We start from the raw sequence: 27,763 nt of genomic DNA, 5'->3' as shown, positions 1-27,763 counted from the left end.
ACATAGGGATATTGTGTACAGTAATTCACAAGCCACATTAGTTTTGGTATTGTAATGTTACTGATTTGAAGAAACATACTAGGATTAAACACACTGTAGCTACCAGGTCAAAATACTGTGATACAAACATATACAGTCAGCTACAAATATGGCACAAAATGGTTCTCTTGAACCGCCTGTCAGAGACTGAAAAAGATGACTAAGGAACTTCTTGTAATTTGCTATCCAAGGGAAGCATGAGAGACACCATTGTTAAAGTAGTTGAAACCGGACTGGCAAAAATACAGAAGAATAGTACAGAGAACATGCTTGCACTGAGAAAGGATGATCTAGATAAATCTATTTTTTCCCTACCTCTCCTTACTTCTTGTATGAACTGGCTTTTGTGTGCCACATTTTGGCAAAAAAAATCCTCCAAACCAATCGGGTCCCTTTCATGTGTGGGATTTCTGTGTGAGAATGCAGTGATTTTACATCTCTACAGGATAAACTAGAAGTTTAGGCCTTTTGGACTGAAATCAATACTGTCATAAGTAAGATTTGGATTTCATTTGAAATATATGCACCAAGTATATATTTAATCATCTTCAGGCACTGGTCTTGAACTGTTGCAGAGTGGAAAACAAAAATGGAACAATGGCCCCCTCCCCTTTCCTATCATTCTGGAAAATCATCTAACTAATTGCTGGTATCACCTCAATTAGAGATACCTGGAATGACTAAAAATTTCCTTTTAGATCATTTCCTGATCAAACACATCAAGTGGAAATGCTGTTAGTCTACTGAAATTCTAGTTGCTGCTACCCATCTACTGGTAGCATAAAGAACAACTGAAACAAATCTGCTCTCAGAAGCAATCCTCCACATCAAATACAAACAGGTAATTCTGCCCCACAAGAAGAGTCAGTGAGAATAGATTTTCAGAGTGTGAAATTATTGCAGAATATTTAAAGACAAATAAGGAGACAAATTTGCCTTTCAGTCTGATTGGAAATGTTTCCCACATCATGATGTAGATAGGGTTATCCCTCTTCCAAATTCAGAAAAGAGGTGGTTTGGTCAATGATAGCTAGGAGATACAAAGTAGAATGGAGTATGAGCATATGTTGTGACTAAATAAATCCCAGACATCAAATTAAAGCCCTTTTATACATAGTCAGGCTGGATGCCCTAGTTTTCATATTTTGCTCTTAAACATAACGAAGTGGATTCTTAAGGTGTCTAAACCCTTTTCAGATGCACAGAGGAATATTCCCCCCAAGTAAGATCTGCACCTCTTATAATCTTGAGCTATACAAACACCAAGCAAATATGAGCTGCAAGGAAAGCCTGGTACACCTTATCCTATTTGTGTAAGGTTCCTGAGGGAGTAAGTAGATATTAATCAGAGATGCAATACCATCTTTGCTTCTTTGCAAAACCTTTTGTTAACCTAGACTTAGTTCTTATCACTGCAAAAAATGCATTTGCATTTCATGGGACAGATACAAGGAAAAAGCTCTTTACTGTGATGGTGGTAAGGCACTGAAATGGGTTGCCCAAAGAAGTGGTAAATGCTGCATCCCTGGCAGTGTTCAAGGCCAGGCTGGAAGGAGCCTTGGGCAACATGATCTAGTTTGAGGCATCCCTGCCCATAGCACGGGGGGTGGAACTAGATGATCTTAAGGTTGTTTCCAACTGTTCTATGATTCTATGATTTACCTTATATCACTAAAAGCTTCACAGTCCAAATGTGATTTCTCTCATGCATCTTCAGCTAGCTTCATCCTAGGTTCCTATCCTGGTTGCTGAGATGGATTAAGATAAAGAAATAAGAGGCACTGAAAAAATGATGAATTATTATATTTTCTCTATTCCATAAAAGCTGCTAAATAAGACAGTTAGGAAAGGAGAAAGAGCACAGCAGAACCAAGTATGGAAAAATACAAACCTAGCCAACTTCCTTAACCTTTCAAGATCATGCCTCAGAAAACCCAAGAAAACTACAGCTATAGATACTCAAGCATCCCAGATTCCAGAGTCAGCTTGTCTTCTTAATGACAGTTTCTTAAACTATAAAGATTAATTTTCTTTTTTTCTCTGCAGAAGGACAAATTCTTTTCAATGTGTTTTCTAAAGTCTTAAGCACACACATCATACAATTACTGACCTTTTTTCAGTGAATAATTCCATTCTATCCCATATTTTAATTACAAACAGTACAAATATGCAAGATATTAAATGCTTTTTTATGAAATGCTTTTTTTGTGAAATCACAAAGTAATGCCTATGCCTCTCTCACAACAAATTCATAACATTAGCTTATATATCATTATTATTCATTATTCAAATTGCACACACAAAAAGAGATCTAGCAGCTCACTGTTTTCATGAGACAGCAAAAACAATCTCTTAAGTCTTCCTTGGTTGAGCAGTCCTGTTATGGACTATATTAGTTTGCTCTCCAGTCTGGGGGGAAAGCTTTTGCACTTCACTGCATGGATAAGCTTACTTTTTACAGACAGTGCAATGTGCAGCATACAGCAATAGGCCCTCTCTACCATGTTGACTTCCAGCTGCCATGCATCAGCAGAGTCAAGGGGAAGCAAGTCAAGCACACACCCAGTGTGGTATGGTAGCTTCCATAATATTAGCTTTCTAATGACCACGTGTACAGTGCATGGCTGTATGGAACCAGACAATAAAAGGAAGCAGGTGACCTATTTTATCCCACATGGGATGGGACACTATTTCAGTCCCATAAATGTAAGTGTGCCAATGAAAGACTGGAGGACTTTACTCACTGTTATTGACACCGGCTCCACGAGGAGTCCAGATGCTCTGTCAGTGTCAACACACTCACAGTTAAAGAAAAATACTCCTTTTGCACCTATAACATGAAACACGGGGGCACCAGAATTGTGAGGAATGGGATCGTTTCTTCTACCTACCACTCCCCTGAACTTCACAAAGTTTTCCTGGTCATTTCCCCACTCATATTCATTCAGTTCCATTTCCCATGCAGATGCCTCAAAGTCCCAGCTGGTTCTTCAACAGAAGTGTTTAAAAGCTTTGCATGCCTGTCTGAGAGCTGCCACCAGGATGGACTCCCCCAGACAGCCCAGTGTGGGGCTATAAAGCTCCCCAAGTCTCTGCTTTGGTGAGTTGGTATAACCTCACAATTCCAAAGGCAGAGTCAAGGTGTGGTTTCTCTTCCACTTGAACAAAAATGTTGCCACATGATGAAGATGTAAGAGCGTGGTGAGATGAAGAGCTCTGCCAGGTAAGACCAGTGCTACTCTTAGATGGTGCAAGAGGTACTTGGGCCAGCTAACCTGTGGTACTAAAGCATCCCAAGAGGAGAAACCAGCTTCTTCCTCCCTTCTGTTCAGTGGCCGAGAACATTCCTCTTCTCATTCATCCCTGCAGCAGCTATGAGGGCACTGCTGAAAGCACACACAACGGGAAGCACAGAGAGAATAGCTCTGGAAACCCCGGGAACATGCCAGGGCTCCTATCTCCTGCACACGACACCACAATCAAGAAAAGCAAGAATCTCTTCTTTGTCTAGACTTCTAAAATACCTTTTCATGGAACCAAACAAATTTTCAAAGCTTCTCTTACTGTATTTAAAATTCAGATGGAAGCAGGGGAAATGTACATAGTTTTGAGAACAATTAGAAAAAGGTATAAATCCTAAGTATGGATTATTTCATGCATATGAAAGACAAGCAGGAAAAAAAATCCTTGAAAACAAGAGCTCATCATAATTTGTCCAATATTCAGTGGCAGATTTTTAAATTCTTATGGACCATATTCCATTGCTAGATAAAATTTTACAGTTTCATTTTAAATTTCTACATAGCATCTGCTAACACTAGAAAACAGAAGTAGTATAAAGCTGAGACAATACAGAAGCTATCATATTCCCTCCTCTCCTCAGGTTTCTTACCTCTGTTACTGGATTATTTCCCTCTAGTAACATGTAAAAAATAAATTAAAAATGCTACAAATCCCCTTAAGTACATGATAACCTACCTAATTCTAAATCCCTACAGATCAGCCACCTGTCTTCCCTGAAAGAGTTCCATCCCAAATGGCTTTCACCTTTGATGGCATCCTTGAAGATAAGTCCCCAAGTCAGAACCACGTGCAAATAACAGATCTGGATTGATGGCTTGGCTTCGTGAGTGAAGATTCTGGGAAGGGCTTTAACCACGCTTACTTCAAGCACATTGACCAAGGGCATGTGGGATATGCAAATCTGGTTTGAAAAGGGTGCTTAGGCAATCAGGGAGTGTCCAACCAGGACTGCCATCTCCTGAGTAATCTCAAGTTACCCATGCGCTGGTCTGCCTGCATGCAAGGTTGCATCTGCAGCTTCCCATGCACCTTGTCACCTGCCGATTTGACCCTCACCTGTCCATACCAGCAAGTGAGAGTAAGCCCTTCCAGCCTGCACGGTGGATTGCTTAGGTTAGGCGCAAATCTGGACAGAAACAGGGTTTAACACACTTTTCTTCTTGCATGTCCCATTGACTGCCTTCTCTGACAAGCACATTAGTTTTGAGAAATTTCCCTGCCTCTCCCCAGACACACCAAGGAGACAAGAGCAGTGTCTACGCACCTCCTGTAGCACCAGGGCATTGAGGAAGGGCAGTTCCTGAAACTGAGAAGTGGCAGAGCCCACAGCGGTAACAACCACTGCCTCCACTGGATCTTGCCCTTGCTCCTCAAGAGGGAAAGCTGTCAAACACCTCGAGGTAACATACCACCTCCACATAGCGATACAAACAGCAATTTTGCTTTCTTATTATTTACTGCTTGTCATGGTTAATACATTTAAATGGAAGAATTATGGGCCAAATTTTCAACTGGTTGTCTTTGTTAAAGAACAAACAAAGGCATACTGAGTCATTATTTTCCTGGGTTTGGAGTTACAGGTATAATCGTTTCACATTTTCTTCACAGCACTGTGCCATACCACTTAGATAAAGAAAACTCACTGTAAACCACCACTGTTGCTTGACAATGTCACCAGTTTTTAAATTCAGGGCTTATAATTTTAAGTCATCTCTCTTATGACATGTACCACTGCCTGATACTCAAAATCTGGTTACATTTGACATTACAGTTTGGGGAATAAAATACAAAGAAAACAGTAGGAATTCTTAGACAGATCCATACAAATCCAGATGTCTACCATATTAATGGATGAAAAGTGAGGCTTTACGATTGTCATTTTATGTTACAAATTTGAGATATTCATATTAAATTTTGAAATAATATTTCAGTAATTTGCAAAACAAAAAAAAAACCCAAAACCAAAAAAAAAAACCAACCAACCAACCAAACACACCCCCCAACAACTGAAAGCAGAGACTAGTAGAGTGATTTTGTTTGTTAAATGTCAAGCCTGTAATGCAGCATTAGATTGAGGTCACACGTGCTTCAGCAAAAGCAGTCCCAATGTGCATGTTAATTTACATCCTAAGTACAGCAGGACTTTCTCTATAAAACAGGTGCAGCAACCCAAACCCCAAATGATTGTGTGGTCTCTTTGCACTAAATTGACACGACAAAGTGGCCCTGAAGCAGCAGAAGGTCTGCCCAGCCCTGTGGCAAGCTGCCAGCCCAGGGACTAGATCACTGCTCCTCTATGCTGGCACAGCAGATGTAAACTAGAGCAAAGAGGATGCAGCCATCACATTGCCATGCTTGCTGACCCCAAATATTATACTTCCATGTGTCAATGGTTATTACTTCCAGTCACCCAGTGAAGTCAAAATATATTCGGGTATAAGGACAGCATACTCTAGCCCAAAAGCAATGGAGTGCAAACATCATTTCTGTACTGCTTTCACTGGGTACATTCATAAGCAAAGTTTTGGCAACTTTCTACTAAGATTTTACTGTTCTTGCAGGAAACAAGTAGCAGTTCTGCAAGTATGTTACAGGCCAGACAGCAAAGTAACCCAGCACTTAGTTTTTGTATTAGGAAAATGGAAACAAAATAGACATTAACACACATGAGTAATTGCATAATTTTACAGCGAGTAAAACTTTCATGCAAAAGCACTATTTGTACAGTCTGTGCTGACAAGTCATTAACTACCAGTCCTTAGAAGAAATATTAGCATAATGTTCCAGCCTCTTTTGACTTTAATAGTCTCAATCAGGCAAACAGTAACTAACTTCTTCTAAATCAATAATCAGGTATGTATTTCCATTCAAAATAGTGAAATAAACCTTAGCCTTTTCTCAGTGCTATAAGCAGTGTCTGCAGGAGAGTCAAAAGCCTCCCAAACAGGCATAACTATTTTCTTATTCCTACAAACAATTAGGATTTAAGACACATCATTTAATGTTGTCACTGAGGCTGACAGCATTACGCCTCTTTTGCAGCTCTGGGCTGTCATGCCAGCACTTTCATCAACCATCAACTTGTTTGAAGTATTTTTAAGAAATAAAAACAAAACAAATCAAATACAAACAAACAAGCCACCCAAGAGGTTTTCCGTTGTACTGAATTGTACAAAAGACAATGAAAATGTAAGGAGATCATATTGGCAAGATGAAAATAAGACCACATTTCCCATTACCAAGTGAATTGCTATGAACTGCCCAAGCTGAGCTAAAGGTGCCCCCGTGCGTTTAAGTGAGGTTTTACTGCTCTCCCAAGGTTGGCTTAATAGTCCTGAAAGCTGCATTATATATTCCTTTCCACCCCCTCACCCCCCAAGAAAACCCCTTAAATATTGGAATAAACTTACAAGCATGCGAGGGAAGAAAACCAAAAAACATGTGGTCTCTAACCCAATAGACCCCCTGACAGGCAGAAAAAATAACTTGTATATTTCTGAAATGTTGAAGCTATTTCCTTGTGTTACTTTTGTCCTCTATTGACATAGGTACAGTCTCCTTCTTGCTTACAGAAAATCTGAATGTAGCCCAGTGGTGCTTGTACAGTATTTTAGTGAGTAAACTACTAAAGGATAACTACAGAAACACAGCTACTCAACAAAAATTTGTTTGCTTTTCTATTTTTTCCACTTTTTTATAAATAGTGCTAAGTTACTCTACAATAGCTTTCTGAAAAAAATTAACAAGGAGAGTTAATATCAGAGAAATTAAAGTTTATTTTAGGGTTTATTTTAGGAATGGGGATGTGAAGAAAGAAAATCTATTAACTGGTCAGCAAAAAGCAGCTGCCTCTAAGATACCACCTCGGGTGTTAAAAACATCTTCACTTGACACTCATCACGCAGGATCTGTTTGGCTTCTGCATGCTTACATGCCATGCACCATCTGCTGGCTGCGATACCCAAGTGCAGGGAATCAGCCAGCAAACTCCCATCTTTGTGACATATTTATCCCGTGAACTGCTTCCAGACAGCTAACAGAGCCCTGGCAAGGGAGGGGAGCTCAGGCTGCTGCAGCACTTCCCTACGGCCTCTGTTCTCACCAGGCGGCTCTCGTTGCCACCGACAGGGGAAAGCCACACCACTCACACTCCTCTGGACCTCCGACCTCACCGTGGGTTACAGCCTGAACTACACAGGAATTTCTTGGTAGATTTAACTCTTTATCAGGCATTTTCTAGACCTACTCCTATTTCAGCAGCTTGATCTTAAGTAACAGGTAAACTGACAAATGCAAAGGGAAGGAAAAACAAAAACAAACAAACAAAACATGTATTTCTGGATTTCAATATGAGAAAACAGAGCAATCTCTTTCAATTAACAAGCCATACTTTTTCCTACCTATCAACAAGAAATCTGGTCACTTAGGAAACTGAACATGCTGCAAAAGGTATTTCCTGAAAAGTGTTTATCTTTCAGTTGTCTTTGGTACAGAGCAAGTTTGTGACTTCACTTACTACAGCCAAGGCAGTCCTAATTTATTTTTTTTTGTGGGACAGGGGCAGAATAACCCCATATCGTTCTTTGCAACACATATGGTTTTTAGCATTTTAAAGTCAAAATATGATTAACATCAGAAAAGATGTAAATAGCTGAGATGGAAAATGGGCAAATTAAGAAATATGCTTATGAACTAACAGCAATAGTATTTTTTGATGTATGAAATTATTAAGATCTTACTCAGCTGGAAAAGGTTATTATAATAATCACTTAGATTTGCAACCATTTTATTATAATTAAGCTGCTAGTATAAACTTGTTTATATTATGTCTCCAAATTCCAAAGCCAGAAGAACTAATTTTTCCTGGCAGCACCTTGTTTGCAAGTATACATATACAACAGGTGAAGTCTTTGCCTTTTTAAAATCAGTGGTACTTCTGGAGTCCTGGCTTAGCTGAAGCTGTTGTTACTTGCAACTATCAACACTATTGCAGGTCTACTCTGCTGGGGCAATTTCTCATGAAAAACATTTTGCTAACTAAACCCATTTTCTGCAGGAACATACTAAAATTATTAAGCTCTGACTGATAAAGGTTTTTTAATGCTGAGATTAAATAACTGGTCAAAATGAGAAACAGATGTACTCCAGAACAGGCAATGGGTTGATTATGAGGATGCTGGCAAGGGATGAACCAGGTTTTGAACTGTCTGCTTTGGTCACTGCAACCTGCAGTCCAATAAATGCCTGGAAGTCAACCCTCCTAGCAGCTTAGAATTGTTCATTACAGGAATTTCACACCCAATTTTACTCTCCACTAGTTTCAGGCAAAAATTTCCAATAAAGACAGCACCTCAGAAGAGTATTTAGTGATTTATCGCTTTGTCATGATGGTATTCAGGATGAAAACTCTATTTTGCCTTGGCATATTCCAAATATTATTAAACTTATTTCTTCCCTTCCCCCTTAGTTTTCCCTTCTATTATCTTGTATATATTTTTAAGGACTTGCACACCAAATTATTAGCCAGTGTACACATTGCTGCAAAAGTTTAGTAAACCCACTGTTTTGGGGTACTAGAGAGCAAATGCTTCTAAAACAGTAGAATTTCTCTACAAAGCCTGTACCTTAATAATTACACCACTTCTTCTGCCAAAATCATTACATTATGGAAGGTAAAAGATGGATGATGATTTTAAAATAAAGATCGTACAACAAAATGATGAAAAAGTCAGGATATTCTGCAGCTATATGCAAAACAGCAATCATTACTAAAAATATTATTAAATTAGTCAGAACTCAAAGCAGAAATTAGCTACCTTCAATGCTCTGTGGACCAACCAGATTCATAGCCTGGTGTGCTGGATATTCTACCCGGGGTCTGGCAATGCCCAGTTGCTCCATAACACCATGGAGCAGCCTCTGGATATCTGCTTCAGAAACTCTGTCAGGAGTCCTAGGGCTGTGGCTAAAAGCTGAAGCCAATCCAAATGCCAGCAGAAATACCGTGTTACAAAGCAAGGCAGGTGTCATTCTGGCAGCCACTTTTATTCTGTGAAAAAGAAAGGAATTTGATTAAAAATGATAGTGGGAAAAAAGTCCAGTATAAATGCTAGAAATAACTTCTGCTCTTACTACCATACACAAAGGTATACTACCGCATACAGTCTACCACCACAGCTTCCAGGGGCAGATGAAAATCTAGCCAGCTGACAACTGGAGGAGGAACAGGGCTAGCAGGGTGGATGGGCTCTTCTCTTCTAAAAAAAAATAAAGTAGCAAACTGCAGAAATAGATTTTCTGAATTGTGCTTGCCCACAGCATTCATTTACAGTCACTGCAAACAAAATGGGTCCACTGTTTCATTTAATGACACATGTCCCCTCCCGTTTATTCTATTTTATGAAGCTCTGGGCTAAAAGCAAAGAACCCTTCATCCTTGAACTGTGTTTTCCAAGCTCTGAAAAATTAATCACTCGAAACTGCTAAACAATCTGGATTATATTTTACCGGTACCTTAAGACAAGGGGCTGTCTGCTTCATATGCATCATCTTCCCCGCCTGCAACAAATAGCTTTCATTTTTGTCCTTTCACTAAACGGCTGCACAATATAGTTTATTTGGGCAACGAAAAACAAAATATATCTATATATATCAAGCACCACTTACTGTGCTCTTTGAGAGGCTGAATTTTAACCAGAAAGCTCCGTTTCCCCTCGCATCAGAGAATAATTGAAATGCATCACTTCCAATCTTTTAAATAAACAAAAATTCCTGTGGTCCCCCTTGCCTTCCTTAAAATACACACAGCTGCCCGATAACTGCATGCCAGACATTTAAAGATGCTCCACTACTCCCGCCACTCCACGTAAGGCACCTGAAAACGTCTTTGAGACAAAAATGGCTGAAAGAGCCAAGGCTGGAAATACTCCCAGCACGGCAGTGCGCGGCTCCACCAGATCACGGCACACCGCACACGGCCCATCCCGCTCCATCCGCCTGTGCCGCAGAGCGCTGCACGGGAGCCGAGCCACCTCTTTCCTATTTAGATGGGAAAAAGCCTGCTTTCTACAAAACATCCCCCGTTAACACGCACCCGAGCAGGGCTACCGCTCCGCTGCCCGCACACCCTGCACCTCCGCGCTGCGTCCGTGGAAAGCTGGACCGTGTATCCTTCCCTTCCCCCAGTACCCCCGGTGGCTCAGCCGCCGCAGGAACCCCCCGGGGCAGCCCCACTCCTCCCTGGGCCCTGCCACCCCCAGTATCTCCTGGAACACCGCGCTCACCTCCCTCTCCCGGAGCGACCCTGCGTGTGCGGCGAGTCCGCAGCCGCGCGTCCTCCGTGCGCAGCCGCGGCCCCTCGTCCACCTTCCCCCCGCCGCCAGGCCCCCGCCAGCAGCTGGTCGGTACCTGCTCGGCCGTGTGCTTGCTGCATGGATCTGTCCAGCGATGAGATGACACAAAGCTCGGTGGGATCTTGGAGATCTCCTCTTTTAGCTAAACACAATAGTCTAAAGATAAACTGAATGTTGATGGACTGACTCTTACAGGAATAAGAGTTTATCCTGTGACTGTCCGTATTCCTGCTGTGATTTCTCTCCCCAGAATAATATGATCAATGGTCTACTTGCAGAATGATAGCTTTACCTAACTGCAGGTATAACAGGTAACAATATGGCAAACATCGCTAAGCACTTGCAGCAGAGGACTCCAGGTTAAGCACATCTGTATATACCATCCATACCAGAGACTGATAAAAAGGCAGCTATAAAAGGATCTTGCTAAATGGAGTCTGCCATTTAATAGCACATGAAAACCAGTAATTTCTAAAAACTATTTTATGTTACATCTTCACTGCTGCTGACATGAATGTGACACATTTTAGGATAACTACAGGAATGTCCTGAGATTTATACCCCACAAACCACAACAAATCCACAAACTACACATGCATATGTAGATTACTCTCTCATTTTGCTCTTCCCTAGTACATTATACATGTCTGCAATTTATGGGATTAAACAACAGGGACCTCCATTGGCCATTTAGCACTTCTAATCTCCCTCAAAACCAAAATAAACTTTATATAACTGGATGTGTACTGTAACTGTTCTGTAAAAACTCTAAAAACAGAACCTCAACTTGACAGTCTTCCCTGGTGCTTAAGGGACTTGTCAGACACCTACCAAAGTCTCTAATGTTCAAGTGTACTGGTTCAAGACCAGCTTTCACTGACGATCAAAAATAGTTTACTGCTTTGTCCACGACAAAGCTACATTAGCATTCAAAATATTTGGTAGATATTAACAGAGGAAAAACCCCTCAAGGCTTGCTCTTACAAATACAAATTGATATCACAACTCGCCATTATAGGTCTCTGAATTTATTTTCATCCTTGTGACATTTCCTTTATCTCTGTCTTATTTCCATCTCTACCTCTTTGTGTCAGCTATGACAGCTGGCAATTGCTTTGCTGAACCTTGTTTACCTCAGTGATATAATACAAAATCTGGTAATCTGGTGCTCAGGTGCCTACACCCTGCTGAGGGACCCAGGAGCACCAGCCAAAGGCAGAGGGTAGGAGCATTTTCCTGAGAATGGCAAGAAGCAGCTGCCTCTTTTGATGGTGATGAACTATTAACACTGGCTCCTTATTTCATTAAACTGGAGCTTCCAGTACTTAGCCACAACACCAAGCAACCTTGTTAAGACCCTCTCATAACTGCTTCTCTAGTATTAGATCTTGACAATAATCTAGGAACTAAAGGAGACAGCTCAACTGGGCTAATGGGGGCAGGAGGTTTCTACCACCGATGGGGCTAGGAAGTGGTGGGTATGCGGGGAAGGAGGCAGAGAATAGAAAGCAAGCAGAACTATTGCTTTCATTAACATATCACAAGAAGTTTAGAAGCCTACTCCTGCTAAATTATGTTGTACCATCCTTTTGCTAGTTGTGAGACTTACTAACATGTACTTATTATGAACAGAAGCCAGAACAGAATCACTTCTGACCTAAGTATTTTCAGACTTACTCCTTTTTGTTGTCCACAGTCCACATATGACAACATAATCTAAATTTGAGTCATTATAGAAGAACAGGGTCAGAAAAGGGACATCACCAATGGTTTTATTAAAACCAAAATTATGCAGCGTTTTCAACTCTTACATTCTGCCAATAAGCAATTCGCACATACAGAAAGCTAACTAATGGTTTCAAGTGTTTACTCTTAAATAATTTTACAACCAATGACAAACAAACAGTTCTAATTCCAAAAGATGTAAACATTTGCTTGTGCAAATCAACTTTTACCACACTATGGCTTCTTACATTCGTCTCTTGCAACATTATCAGCATCTAAAACCTGCTTTTGCAACATCTACTTAACACTGTTGTACTGCTCTAAAAATAAGTTAAAACCACCCTGCCATATTAAGATAAAAACATTTTACTGCTCGCAACTAAAAATAATTGGTACCTATTTTGCAGAACACATTGCTGAATGAAGTTTTAAGACTTGTCACTTCTTGAATGACCTGCACATTTATTTTGCCTGTGTTCCCATAATTCTCCAGTGTGTACATATGTCAAAATACGTTCTCCCAATTTACTCCAATAGGAATAAATATACACTGTCTCGAAGTAGATCTGGTATAAGATCCAACAATGTAGTGCTACAGTACACTTTAAGCAGTAAATAAATCCAACTACCAATACACAAGCATCACGACATTTTCTTTAATGTCTGTTAGCTTTGTTTTAAATGTCAGAAATTTTTCAACTTTGTACTTAGTCTAAATACTGCAAAAACTTTGGGAGATGCAGCATGTTTTAAGAAGCTGAGATAATCAAGTATGGGATTTAATACACAGGTTTGTAAATTCAGGTTATTTTTGTTTTAGATGTCAATTCAATTTGGTAAACTGACTAACATTTGGAAAAGTTTCAGTAAATGAAGAAAACCTCAACATAAACTGTTATTTGTACAAGTCTGACTCATACAGTTCAGTTAAAAAAAAATAAGAAAAAAACAAATAGAGCTAAAACAATCATACAAATTTAGATTTTCCAGAGATTAACCAAGTTACAATAAGCCAAATTAACCGTCATATTTGATCTTATAAATCTACAGGTTTTGCAGCTGGTAGTAGTTTCACTTTAGATATTGGATTCTTCGGAGAGCCTCTGTAACAAACTCTTTCTTTTCCTTGAGCACTTCTTGCGATCGTAGGTTTTTCTGGAATATTTATATTTGCATTACCTTTTAAACTAGATTTCACTGGTCTCTGATTGGTTAGATCTTCTAGAACAGACTTCGACGGATTAACAGTCACTTTCTGCTCATGGATTCCAACAGTTCTGACAGAAACATCAGGCTTATCTGATGGATTTAACAGTCTGCCACATGATTTGGATGTTAAGTCTAGCTGCTTATGAGATACACAAACTTGGTCATATGTACTTTCACTCCTGAGTGGCAAAGCCACACAATTTTTTGAGGGCTTTTCTGTGCAGGAGAATAGTGCAGAATCATAGCTCAAAGACTTAACAAGCGGTGAACCAACCACACTCGCTTTAAGCAGCTGAGAGCCTGCAGATCGTCTGTTAGCCTCCAATAAGGAATTAATTCTTCTTACAGACTGTCTAACAGGAGTACGTTGAAACTTAAGAGGTGGTTTAGTTTTGCTTGCAGAACTCGGATCATTTAATGAAAGCTTGTTGAACCATTGTATGTGGTCAGAAACCTTTCCGTGGTCAGGAACCTTTCCGTGGTCAGGAACCTTTCCGTGGTCAGGAACAGTTGATGGCTTAGTTAAAATTTTATCAGAACTTTCAGCATGCAAGTATTGGTTGCCTACTTCAGTCTGCGATTTAGGCAACTGTGAAGTAGGAAGCTTTCCAGCCACAGGAAATTTAGCAGTACCTTCTTCCGTATTACAGCATTTTACCATACAGTTTTCAGCTGTTTGTGAGTGCATTAATTCTGTTTCCTCTTTTCTTCCAAAGCAATCTAATTTGTTTAAGTCATCTTTCAATGACCTGTTCTGAACAGCCAACTTGTCTTCCCTGGCCAGTACTTGCGGAACAGGAAGTTCTGTTACATTTTTTATAACTGGCTTCAGGACCTCAAGTTCAATCTCAATAGAAGTTTTGAAGTTTCTTTTCCCCAAAAGTTTAATTTCATCTTTTTTTGATTGCTGTTTATCAACAGCATAAGATTGATTAAATTGGTGTGACATCTCTCTGGAGTTTGTATTCGCTAGATGTTCAGAAACTTCTTCAGCTAACAATTCTTTCTTTGGACTGATCCCACTGACACACAAGGTTTCCTTTAATGTTTCATCTGCTACATCTGAGAAGGAAGACTTTGTATCACCTCTCAAATTGTGAAGATTACTTCCAGATGCAGAGAAAGCTTGCTTAACTTTCAGCAGTGTTTCTGCAGTCAAATTACTTTCCTCTTCACTAAGTTGCAAGCTGTTGTCCTGTTTGCTTGCAGCTGTGGATTTGAATTCATCTGGAATTAATGGTGGCTTTTCAAATACCAAAATGGATTCTGAAGAACTGATACCTGGTTTAGGGTGTCCTGGCAGAATCTCCTCATTCCTGCTGATCACCTGAGAATCTGCAACAGTAGGACTATTCCATGACATTCGATGAACTATCTTATTGTGACATTTTGGAGTTAGTAAGTTTTCTTCTGACTTGCTCACATTCTTTGAACCTTAAAATAAATATCATAGTGTTTAAGAATGCTGTTTCATGATGGTAATGATTATAGGCAAAATTCTTGTAAAAACATTAATTATCAAAGCAGCAGCACTGAATGTAAAGATGCTATTTTTCCTTTAAGTTTCAGAGATATGAAAAAAGATTGTAATATTAAGAACCAAAATCACATCTCATCTCTCTTAACAGGAGGACTACTAGAATATACTAGAAACACAAGCTTGTCCTAAACCAATTATTTTTCCCCTGAAGCCAGTAACTTTCATTCATAAAGTTAATTTCACTTTAGAAAAAAGTAAATTTCCCCCACCTAACACATTCTGTTAGATGCTCACCTTTCTTAGGGAATTTTTCACTGACACATGGGCTGAAGAGTCCATCTTTTTTTGTGCATTCAGTTCTGTTTTCCAAACCTTGTTGACTTGCAAGACGCCTTCCAATATTTTCCAATCTATTACCAACTGCACATCCTGATACAATATTCTTGAACAAAAAGCATTAATTACTTTCACATAAACTTGTAATTTGGAATCTCATTTACAGAGGAACCTCCAACGAAAAGGCTATGTAAATCAGCCATAGCAGACTTTTCTTGGCTGTACTTCATTTTTCCTTGATTCTCTGTAGACCCAGGTGGGGAACAGCCTACCTGCAGTAAGGTAGGCTTAACCACGTTCTGAACATAGTGATTCTGTGCATAGGCTCTGCAATATTAGAATTTCAGAAACTGAGACCAACTAATCACACGTGTGGCAGATCAATCTCAGCTAGCAGTAAGTTCTCATCCAGCCACTTACTGCTGGAGAGTGGAGGGAATGAGCATGATGGAGAACATTGGAAAGGCAGAAGAGGCAGGGGAAGCAAAATCACCCCTACCTCCCCAAAAGACCCCCACCAGACAAAAAACCCCCACAAACTACCAAACCCACAAGTGACACAAAAACAGTCACTCATGACATGTAGACCAATGTCCAGCAAACCATGAGTAGTGGCTATTTTGCAAAAACTCAACCCATCCCAGTTTTATTGGTGAGCACGGTACGGTCATCAAACAGTTCCTTGGTCAGTTTGGGCCAGCTATCCAATCTACCCCCTCCACTAGCCAAACCCAGAACAAGCTGAGCAGTTACCACTATGAAACTAAACCTAAATCTTCTTGTCCTTGATAGCAGGTCCTTCCTGCTACTGAAACTACAGTGCCCAAAACTTGGGATTAAAATATGCACAGTAACAAGACAACTAGGTTAGAAGCAGAATACTTACCATTTCTCTATTGTTTTTTCCCAAACCAAACTTCAAGCGTAATGACCTACGAACCATTTCTTTTCGGCTAATCTTTGGAGAAAAACAACCTGTCTTTCCTGATTCAGCCCTGGAAGAACAGAGGGGAAGAAGGACACTAACTCTTTAGGAGAGCAATGAAAAAATACTGACACTTATTCATGGCTATTTCCTCTAGTTCTACTTTTTCTATTGCCTTCTTGACAAGCTTTCCTAATAGGCACAAAAGGTTACTATACCAGATCTTTTGCTTAGCTCCATTTTGCCACATTAGAAGACCTGGTGATTTTATGATACTGTAAATATTTGGTGTTTTGAACACCAAACAAGATTGAGATTTTACACATCAATAGTCAAGGACTCTAGACCTACCCTTCCAGTTTATTTTTAGCTTGAGAGTTCAGGCAATTTACCTGTATAATTTTTTGCTTGCATGTCTTTTACTTCTTCTGTTCCCTGTACTAGACAGATGATTTTCACCAGCAGTTGAAGGAGACAGTGAGATTTGTGATGACTCAAGACACACGCATGGGCTTGCTTCAAAATGAACTACGGGAACAAAACCATATTTACATGATCTTAAAATAGTCACATTTTTTTTTAGATAAAGACTTAACAGTTAATACAATAAGGAATGAGTTTTTAAGCAGCACAGATTTGTTTGCTTGTTTTGTGGAGTGCTGGCTTGACATTACTTTGGCTTCAACTTTTCTATAATATTAAAGCTGTTGCTTGTAGCACCCATAGAAGCAGAAGAATGTAATCAATTGCATGCTACTGATATTACTACGTCAAGTTTCCACACTATCATCAGATAAGTTCCTCAAACTTAAGAGCTTAATAAGAAAAAATAGACTCAGCCTTGATATTATTTGCAGTGTGCTTCTTGTACATACCTGGCCACAACAGGTAAAGCAACAACAAATGAAAGAGCTGCTATTCTACTCAAAGTTTTTTTTATTAAACAGATGCATTACTTCTGTCTTTGGGAAGCATTAGTGATTTAGTTTGCTTATCCATAGAAACAAGAATTGCATGATGAGCCTGAAATGGTTTAATAAAACAAAGCAATTCTCAACTGAGGAAAGAAAGCCCTATCTTCAGGCAAAACCATAGCCAATCTAGAAATTTCCTTTTACTCTAACTTCAGTTGGCACCACATTAAGGAACCAAATAAAAATACAGGATCTGCAGAATACCTGGAAGCACTCTAGTAGAATGAAGTGGTATTAAAGCATTGTCAAAAGTGTTGTTTGGTTTTTCTTTTCCTATAGATTGAGGGTTTTTTTAGGATCTAGATAAAACAAGAGGTGATTGGATTCAAGAAAAAACTTCTATAACAGCAACAATTACATTTCACTTAGAGCTAAGACCCGCTATTTAAGTATTCAGGAGAGAGAAAACTACAACTTTCAAAAGGTTGGAAGTATAGGAAATCCTCATCGATTTGTGTGCTAAGACAGAAATACGAGTACAACTTAGATGATACAGAGGGACTGAAAAAGATAAAAACATAATGATGGCAAATTTGAGACATCAATAGAACAGAAAACAAGAAACAGATTTTGCTTTAGGTCAACCCATGTAACGTAACAGCCAGTGATGAACATAAACACAGACTAAGAGAAGTAGTGCAGGGAGCACTGTTAAGTGAAGTTTACCAATGACTGCCTAACAAGAACAAAAGTCAGTACATTTAAAAGCTGGAAACAACTTCTTCAAGTGGTAAGGAAAAAATGAAGACACTGTACCTGATGCTGGTGTTGAGCTGCTGGTGAAAATGCTACTTGGTAACAACTCAAATGCAAAACTATGCTTTAAAGATCGTCTCTTCTTGCTGGACAAGCCCTGTGAGCAGTCAGCTGGAAGCTTACGTTTGGTACTTGGAGTAAGAACCACCGGAGTCACAGATGAAAGGACTGAAATTAAGAGAGCCAATTTTGCAAAAACAACTTAAAAGGGTGAGTGTTTACAAAAATATAAATAGAGGGTTGTTTTGTTTGTTTTTAACTCTAGTTAAAAAAAGAGTATTATTGTAAAAGAGCATCATTGTAAAAGCTCAGCCAAAGTGCATGCATTTTGAAGAGGCAAAGCAATCAGTATAGCTTAGGGGTTGGTTTTATTTTGTTGTTTTGTTGCAAAGTAGAGTACCAGAAAAAAAAATCCAAACCTACACATTAAAAACATAAGGGGAGTGGGAGGGGGAAGTATGTATTAAGAAGAAAACAAAATGTCATCTTATTAAGTTTGAGATTAGAAGTGAAAGAATTTCAGTACTGGCAAATTAATCCCAAAGATGATAAAATGTAAAATGCCGCACTACTCCACTGAAGCCTTAGCATGCATTAGATGAAAAGCACAAGTTCAGTTCTGTAATCCTAGAGCCACACACGCACTGCTGCAATTATTGCAGCTGCTCCAAAAACTACAGTAAATGCAGTATCCTCAATAAATATGTATCTATATTCAAAGTTTTAAACTACTTAAAACGTAATCACTTATCTTCAACTCGGTTCTAGTTCTTCAGTTAAAAAAAAAATAAAATAATTGTAGACTATAGTTGACAAATCCAGAAGATACTGCATAGGTTTTATTTAGTACAAATACACCAATACCTACCGCTTCTATCTTGTTGTGGTGTAGTGGAGGGTGTTCTGTTAGATTTAAATTTATTCAATGCTCCACTAACAATATCTGAAATGCAAGACACAATGAGGGATCAAATTTAATTATGAAGTTTGTCTTGCTCTATTTTCAACTCAAGTTTAACTTGTAATCTTTCAGAGAGAAAAAAATAAATCAGTTTAAATGCTTGTTTTATGTAAAGGAAACTATAAATCTTCTCACAAAAAAGTTTATTCATTTCACAGTAGCTGAAAAATCCTATTTTCTGTGAGAATAAAAAAAGAAAAAAAATGCACAGATGACAGAAGTTTCTTGTAGAAAATTAAATTCTACTGGTCATTATAAAATTATGTCTTGTGATTTCTTGGAGGCAACCCTAGTAGGTATCCATTCAAGTCTTCCTCAAAGTCTCAGTGACTTCCTCACTTTACTAGGCAGTCGTCTTGAAGCTGAAAAGCTCTTACAGCTTTCAAGTTAGGCCCAAACAGAAGTATGAAAGTAATATACAACTTTTCTGTGAACTTCTTTTTTTTGGCTTGGGGTGTTATTTTTTTGAAGGCAAAATTAAACCCAGCAGATTAGTTTTACTCAGCATGAAGTTTTACATTTAGCCTGTTCTTAAAAGTATAAAAATAGAAGTATTTTTATTAAGTTGCTATTGCAATCTGCAGTTCTAGTTCATAGCAAAGCTTAGCAAACTGCAAGCCTGTAGTATTTCTTTTATGGTGTCTAGTAGCTATGAGATAGTTTAAAAACCTCAGCTATGAGAAAATAAAGTGTAATACTACTATGCTTTAATACATCTGAACAAAGAGTAGAAGCTGCCTACTACCAGAACCTATTCCACAGAATTAACAGATTCTAACTGCTTCTCATCAACATTTTAACATTCACAAATATTTATCACTTTGCAACTCCAGGATGATGTCCCTTCTTCAGAGTGGAAAAGCAGATTACACACACACTATAAAAAAAGAAAAAAAACAACAAACAAAAAAAAAGAAAAATAACCAACCCACAACCACACCACACCTTGGCTGAATATATACAATAATAAAACCTTAAATTCAGTTGCTGTCTTGTTTAATATTCCAGGCACATGAGCTGAATACATACTTACATTTTTGTATCAAGACACATAAGATCAGTGTTAGAGAGGATTTGAAGTCAAGAATATGTGTTCCATAGTATTTCTTCAAAGAAAATGCAGAGAACATACCATTTGATTGCCCACATTTGGCAAAACAAAGAAACTACTGAATAGCTAAACTGAAAAAACAAAAAACTTACACCAAAAAAAGATGCCCAAACCAAACACATCCATATCAGAGGACACAGTATCAGATAATATCCAATTGAAAGTTATGCTTCAAAACACAAATTAGTTACTTAATTTAAAACACACATGCCATTTGTATCCTTGCCTTCTCATGATCTGACTTTAAATACCTAAGTTTCCAAGTATAATTTCAAAACTAGCAAGAAAAAAATTTTTTCTTTATAGCAGCCTTCCAGTATCTGAAGGGAGCCTATAAGAATGCTGGGGAGGGACTCTCCTGCAGTGGTAGGGCAAGGGGTAATGGGTTCAGACTTAAACAACAGAAGTTTAGATTGGATATAAAAACGATGTTTTTTACTATGAGGGTGGCTGAGGGATCTGAATGGGTTGCCCGAGGAAGTTGTGAACGCTCCATCCCTGGCAGTGTTCAAGGCCAGGTTGGACAGAGGCTTGGGTGACAAGGGTTAGTACATGGTGTCCCTGCCCATGGCAGGGGGGTTGGAACTAGACGATCTTAGGGTCCTTTCTAACACTAACTATTATATGATCCTATGATTCTGCAACAGGATCTGGGCTCCACAAAAAGGCCAGAATATTAATCTGGTTTCACAAATCTGAACACAAGCAAAATAGCTTCCTTGGCAGACAATAGGCACATCAGAATACAAGTGAAGTAAATATACAGTAAATATTATTGAGGTTTTGTATAGATTTTGCAAATCAAACACAACAAATTTCACAGGCCTCTATTATGCTTGTGGAAGTAGCATGCGCTTAGAATCAGCAAACATCAAGTTTCAAAATAATTCCATTTTAGTTGCTGAAACTTTCAGGCAACATACCTACCCCCAACACTTTGGTGCCTCCTCTTCTTGCATTCACTCGGAGATTCATTTTCACCATCTTCATAGCCACACAGTGAGGGAGTAGATTGAAAGGCATCAACACCTAACATTGCAGGAATCTTTTCCAAGATGAATTCTGGTACTTGTCCTGAATTAGTTGAGAAATTTTATTTTTTTTAAGTTACCTTAAAAGTTGAAAACTCATACATAAGCATGTGAAACAAGACATTTTGATAACACTTATCACCTTACCGATCTCAGATGCATGGTCAATAAGCGTTTGCACAACAGCAGCTTGCAAGCGAATTCTTTTTTCTGTACTGGCTGACATCTTTTCATTTTCATTTGAGTGCAAGAGGTTGGGAGCAAAAATCACTGCCAGGTTACTGCTATCCATTCTGTTTTCTTTGGATCTTTACAAGAAAAATTTGGGGGTTCACACAAATTATCAGGACATAAGCAGTGGAGAGAGAAAACATCAAATAAGACAAATAGAGTTTGGAAAAAAAAAAAAAAAAGACTAATTCACTTGAGCACTTACATACTAAGAATAATGAGTTTAGACTTACGGACCCCAGGCCGTAACCAAGAGGTTACGACCCTGGTCAGTTCTGGGGAATGCAAGGCACTACTTAGATTACGTTAATTTTATCAGTCACTCCTTTTGTTTTCCAAACAAGAATGAGGAATACAGCTATGGAAGAATGGAACAAAGTCTAGTCTCCAGCAAAATACAGTTTCATTAAGGTAACACTTTGGATTTCTGAAAGCAAAGACCACAGCTGAATTCTAGAGAATGACTCTGGATAAATTCATAAACCACTCACAGACAGTTATAGCAATTGACTGGAAAGAGAAGTCATTAAAGGAACTGGGAGATCTTTACAAGGACTCTTTTTACACTGACCTTAGGGACACAGTTCTCAGAAAGTTGAAAAAGTATCTCAAAGCTTGGATTGTTCTGTCAGCCATCAAACATGACAGCAGCATAGTTGCAGTTTTCTTCTCATTTCCTAGCTGCTGAGCTTTGAAAAGGCCTTCCTGCAGGTGAGGGGGAAGGATGGGTTCTGGCAGCTCTCTAAAGAACTGTTTAAGAAGCCCTGCAACATCACATGGCAGTGCAGCTGAGAGGCAGTTTTCACCTTGATCCAGTTTACTCTGAAATTGTTCATAAGAAAGATGATTTGAAGTCTTCAATATACCATCAAGATTCCTAAGTTCAGGCATTAATCCTCTAGCACATGTCAGAGAAGACAGGCACATCTTGCCTATTTTTTAGTTTATTACTTAATTACAGTATCTACAATGAGACACGGATAATGTTGTCAGATCACATGTGTTAATTTACGTATTTCACACATGCCCACCCTTCTGGGAGAACACTGCTAAACAAATATGCTTATGGTATCCAATGCATGTAACTGCCAACAAATTTGTTCAATCCCAAGCGTACTCTTGCCTTCTAGAAAGTTGAAAAAATTCCAGAGAGGGGGGAAGTGAAGTTTGACAGTTTCTGGACTAGAGCTCTTCTAATTTCTAAAGAAAGTAATATTACCTGTCTACATCCAATATTAAAGCTTGAATATAACTGAAAGTAGCCCAAAAACTAAAATATGCAGATGACCAAGTGAAATGCAGATTTAATTTTATTTTTTATTAAAAAAAAAGATTTTCAATAATACCTTTAAAGCTTTTAAACGAGCAAGAGATCCAGACTTTCTGAAGAGTCCCTCGGTCTGAACATGTTCTTCCAAATACTTACAAGAATCAACAAGAAAGCTGGGGAAAAAATAGTAACATAGTTCTGACACTCAAGATAAGGTTTATATTTTTCCAGAAAAGCTATTAAATGATAAACAGATAAAACATATATAAGACAGTTTTCCCCCAATGAGAAGTGGTATAAAGAAGTACAACTGAATGATAGCTGAATTCCCATCTAACTTCTACATCTCTTCTCCAACTGAAACTATTCTTACATCTCCTATAAGCTTTAGCAGTCTTGGAATAAATACGTTTCCTCTTCTGACAGGAGTTCAATACTATAAAGAGAGCAAAGTAAGCATAAAACTATATATAAGGTGTTACTTTACCTTGGAATATAACCATATTCTGGCACAAGTGATTGCGGTAACACATGAAAAGATATTCCAAAGATTTTACCCTAAAACACAAAATTCAATTAATGTTTTTCAGAAGTTGATAGGATACGAACTACATTTAGTCAGGAAAAGCACATATTCCACAAAGTACAAAGGAGGAGTAGTTCAGACAAAGAACAGTCCCTCAGATAAGACAGATAGGAGGCATTGTCAGGAAAAGAACTATCATCTCTAGCTATCTGTGCATATGCTGTTACAGATAGCAACCTAGATTACAGTGAAAGAATAGAAAGGTTTTCTGCACTATGTTTTGCACTTTTTATTTTACAAGGGACCATTTACAGGTAAAGTAGTAGGAATATTAGACTCTTCTGGAGTCTCACTATACCTTTTAAAATTGACTAAATCCTATTTTTCTTAAAAATCAACACAACACACTTGGAATATATTTTTAATTTTAAGTGGGGCTTTTTTTTCCCCACCAGCTGATGCACCCAAAATTGCCAATTCAGGGAGGATTAAACTCAATAGTCTAGAAAACTGTTCTAAAGTCTTACATTTAGCATCTGTATTTAAGAAACAGTTACGACTCTGTTGTCTTATAGCTGGACATCAGATTATCTGTTACATATTAGAAAACAAGCAATTCCTTCAGCATCTACTGATGTTCACCTACAGCATTTAAAAAAAAAATTATCCAAGATTCCTGCACAGTTGTTACTGTGCCCACATTTCAATGTTATAACTTGTACTTTTATTTCTCTGCCCCACCTCTTTCTACTTGTATTTCCTGAAGGTGCAATCCAGCCCCTCCCCAAACAGAAGAGGGCTGGGATCATACCCAACTTGTTATCAGAGATGAATGCCAACTCTTAGTCATTTATACCTGAAATTCAAAGTGCAGACCATGTTGAGAAATTAGTTAATCAATAACTAACCCATTAGGCAACCCTAGGCCTATCTGTCCTACAAAAAAACAAGTGTAACTCAATAAGGGAAGAGAAGCAACATTGCCATTGTATTCCAAGTTGATAACTAAAAGTACAAAAAGAAAACTAACTCAAAGATACATAACATTTGGGTTTTGAGTTCCCCCCCCCTTTTATTTACAAGATTATGCAATAGAGAACTGCAAATGACTTGTAATGGAACATTCAATATTTGTAACAGATACCCTCACTTTACTAGGTTTTGTTTGAAACATCAGAAGTAGCAATTTAAGTTCTTAAACTTGTCTGTTCCTTTACAATAGAAATAGAATGCACCCAGCAAAACAATATATTCTATACCTGTGCCTACCTTGCTCAATTGTTATTTAAACATACGTTTTCTTACCCGTATTTAAGTATCACATGCAGCTGTATACACATCTTTCATCATCACATACCTCTATTATTCACAGCTCTTATTACCTTCCCTTTAAGTGGGAGGGAGAGGGGAGAGCCTAGGACCACATGTTTGATAATGGCTTTTACTTTACCCTTGCTCTCTGCACTACCGAACAACTCAAGCATGTTTTTGCAGTTTCCTTGGCTTATATTGACTGAGGGTCACTACAGCATTTTGTAATATCTCAGTCTTACAGAAAGCTCATTGTGAGAATGCTCAGTTCTGTGCCATATCAGTTGCACAGAGAACTTAGTTAGAACATGGTTGCATCCATGCTTTAAGTTAGTCTACCAGAAAATCAGTGTTCTGAAGCGGTCTTCAATGCTGTATAAACTGGCATGTGTTATGTTTAGTTTTAATTAAGAGCACTGAGACAGAAAGCACGCTTTTTCTCTTCAACAAATTCAAAGTAGGTATTTAAGATAACAGGATAGATTTCATTTCTCAGAACACAGATCTCTGTATCAAAAAACACACAGCCATATCTCACACTTAAAGACCATGAAAACAAAGCTCTTCAAAGCAAAAATCTAAGGAATCAAAAATCAGAAACATAAAGTTTTTAGAAACAATAGATATGTATTCTGAGAAATACAAAGATTTAAATTTCATTATGAGTGACATTAAGTACAGTAAAGAGTAAAAAGCTCTTGTACAGATCAGAGGCATGAATGAGTGTTTTGAGTGGCTAGCAACTACATAAATACAGAGGAACCATCTCCTTCACCATCCGGCCAGCCTCACAGCGTTCGGGTCCTAAACAAGGGTGCGTGTGTGGAGTGGAGGGAAAAATTTAGCATCACTAAACCACTGTGTAACTAAATCACGACATGGCCACCCTGAGGAACGTCTGGAGCATTTGCTTGCTGAGGAAAAAGGGGGAAAACAGACTTCCCCCCTTGCAGGGATTAAGCCGCCCCAGCCCCCCCTTCCGAGAGAGGGCTAAGCCCTATAAAGGACAAGCAAGAACGACAGCGTTACGGTAACGTCCCCGATACCAGAATCGGTGCCCACCAAGGACGGAAGTCCAGCTCCCAGGCCCACGTTAGCTTTGCTCACATGGCAGCAACCACCGAGCTCACCCACCCCACCGCGGAGGAAAGCCGTGCACCGCCACTGTCTGGCCAGTGTCGCCCTTAGGCACCGTAGCGTCACCATCCCACTCAGCCCCCCTTACCTCCGCAGCCGCCCCTCTGGGCTGCACGGCCGCCTCCAGGCAGCTTCCACTCTTCACCTTAATTCCGTAAGAGGTCCGCAGATCCTCCAGCACCGCCAGCCGCACCAACCTTCGCCTCTGCTCCGCCATCCCAGAGCCCGCAGCCCCCCACTGCCTCTCACACCCTACTCAGCACCATCATAACCTCCCAACACTCAACCCAACTACACCCCCACCACCGGTTACCACTCAAACCCAGCGCCTCACCCCGCCCGCGCCTCCGATTGGGTCGCTGCCCCATTCGAAATCAGGCCCCCGCAGCCCAACGGCTGGGGTGGGTAGTTCGTTTGGCGCCTGATTTCTGCGCTCGTTCTCAGTCTCTCTCAACTACTAAGGCTTTCAGGCGATCGCGATGGGCACCTAAAAGTCCTCCCTCCAGGCAGCTGGTGCTGGGGAGCTGTGGTGGCAGCGCAGTGTCTCCCGCAGTCTCTAGGGCCGGTTGCTGGGGGGGTGTCAGCGAGTGGTTGTGTGTAGCCGGGAGCTGCCGGGTCTCAGGGCAGTGGGAGCTGGGGCGAACCAGCAGCTGGGGCAGAACAGGCGCAGCAAGCAACGGGGAGGGCATCTCAAAAATCACCGGCGCGTTTTCTTCCGCTCTCCTCCGGCAATTCACAGGCCACTGTTACCGAGTTTTAAGGGTTAGCTTGCTTGTTTACTTGGAAATGTTTGTTTGTTTGCTTGACAATAAATTTTAATATAAAATGGTAAACCACTGCAGTTTTGTGAAGAAACTGAATTCGTAAAGGAGGAAAGAATATGCGGTGTCAAATTTGTATTGGGATACAAAAAAGATCGGAGGTTCTTACAGTAGTCAGTGGTGTTGCTGTCTCCTGCCTTAGCTTTGGTCTGTGCAGATACATAGAATCATAGAATCATAAAATAGTTAGGGTTGGAAAGGACCTTAAGATCATCGAGTTCCAACCCCCCTGTCATGGGCAGGGACACCTCACACTAAACCGTATCACCCAAGGCTTCATCCAACCTGGTCTTGAACACTGCCAGGGATGGAGCATTCACAACCTCCTTGGGCAACCCATTCCAGTGCCTCACCACCCTAACAGTAAAGAGTTTCTTCCTTAGATCCAGTCTAAACCTCTGCTGTTTAAGTTTCAACCCATTACCCCTTGTCCTATCACTACAGTCCCTAATGAAGAGTCTCTCCCCAGCATCCCTGTAGGCCCCCTTCAGATACTGGAAGGCTGCTATGAGGTTTCCACGCAGCCTTCTCTTCTCCAGGCTGAACATAATTCACCATTTTCAGTGCACAGAGGCACAATTCACAGTTTAAGTGGCAGTTAAACCATTAACACCAGGTTTGTTTGCACTTTCTAAAATTTGGGGTTGCTTACCTATGCCATACTATGTTCTCATACACCTTTTCCAGGGGGGTTATTTGGGGTTTTGCACTGTGTTACAGGAGCAACTGCATTTATTTTTACTATTTTTCTGTTTCTGTTCCAAAGGTAACTTATGCTAATAACAGTGAAATTAACAAAATGCAGTCTTTCTGTGTGAAACTAGAAATAAACGCTGTAGCAAACACACTGTTGCAAAATGTTCTTTTACAAGTTCTGAGGAGAGTCGGAGAGAAAGATACCACAAAGTTTAAACTCATGATAACAACAACATTGTGGTGATCTGAAAACCTATGGACACAAAAGCTAGAGAGTAAAACAAAGGAGAATAGCTATATTTTTCCAGAAGTCATAAAAATAAAAACAGGGAAAAAAAACAAACAAAAAAACAGAAAAACCCCAAACCTCTAGAAAGCTGTGTGGAAGAAAGACCTAGCAGCAATAATAAATAGCAAATTAGACATGAATTTTTGTAAATAAAAACACAGGATTTTGATTAGGAATGTCAAAATCATGCCATTGAGCAAAAGTAATACTCTCCTAAATGCAGTTTTATTGTAACCTTACTGTAAGTAGTATTATCTGTCCTGGTACTGAAATTGCATGA

At 39.4% G+C, this 27,763-nt stretch overlaps 1 protein-coding gene across 4 annotated transcripts in view; it reads right to left on the bottom strand.

Moving 5' to 3' along the window:
- Positions 1–25,949, bottom strand: part of LOC101874297 (neuroendocrine protein 7B2) — a 44,091-nt gene extending 18,142 nt beyond the window's left edge. Inside the window, exons 1-12 of one of the 4 annotated variants that reach the window (XM_005149337.3) lie at positions 25,766–25,949; positions 23,191–23,261; positions 22,780–22,876; positions 22,005–22,255; positions 21,350–21,510; positions 21,099–21,245; positions 18,968–19,042; positions 18,100–18,267; positions 16,762–16,897; positions 16,331–16,439; positions 15,403–15,550; positions 12,441–15,062 (exon numbers count right to left, since the gene is read on the bottom strand). In XM_005149337.3, coding sequence (XP_005149394.2) covers positions 13,456–15,062; positions 15,403–15,550; positions 16,331–16,439; positions 16,762–16,897; positions 18,100–18,267; positions 18,968–19,042; positions 21,099–21,245; positions 21,350–21,510; positions 22,005–22,255; positions 22,780–22,876; positions 23,191–23,261; positions 25,766–25,894 — 3,099 coding nt within the window. In that variant the 5' untranslated portion in view covers positions 25,895–25,949 and the 3' untranslated portion in view covers positions 12,441–13,455. Of the gene's footprint in view, positions 1–9,158; positions 9,392–10,625; positions 10,678–12,440; positions 15,063–15,402; positions 15,551–16,330; positions 16,440–16,761; positions 16,898–18,099; positions 18,268–18,967; positions 19,043–21,098; positions 21,246–21,349; positions 21,511–22,004; positions 22,256–22,779; positions 22,877–23,190; positions 23,262–25,765 lie in introns of those variants that run through there. The other 3 variants (XM_031049140.2, XM_031049141.2, XM_005149279.4) reach the window with 3 other exon arrangements.
- Positions 25,950–27,763: the final 1,814 nt, after the last annotated feature.

The sequence above is a fragment of the Melopsittacus undulatus genome, chromosome 4 (genome assembly GCF_012275295.1).
Source record: "Melopsittacus undulatus isolate bMelUnd1 chromosome 4, bMelUnd1.mat.Z, whole genome shotgun sequence".
NCBI classification, from domain to species: domain Eukaryota; kingdom Metazoa; phylum Chordata; class Aves; order Psittaciformes; family Psittaculidae; genus Melopsittacus; species Melopsittacus undulatus.
Note: the sequence above shows the minus strand (reverse complement) of the source record. Positions and strands in the feature narration are given on the sequence as shown.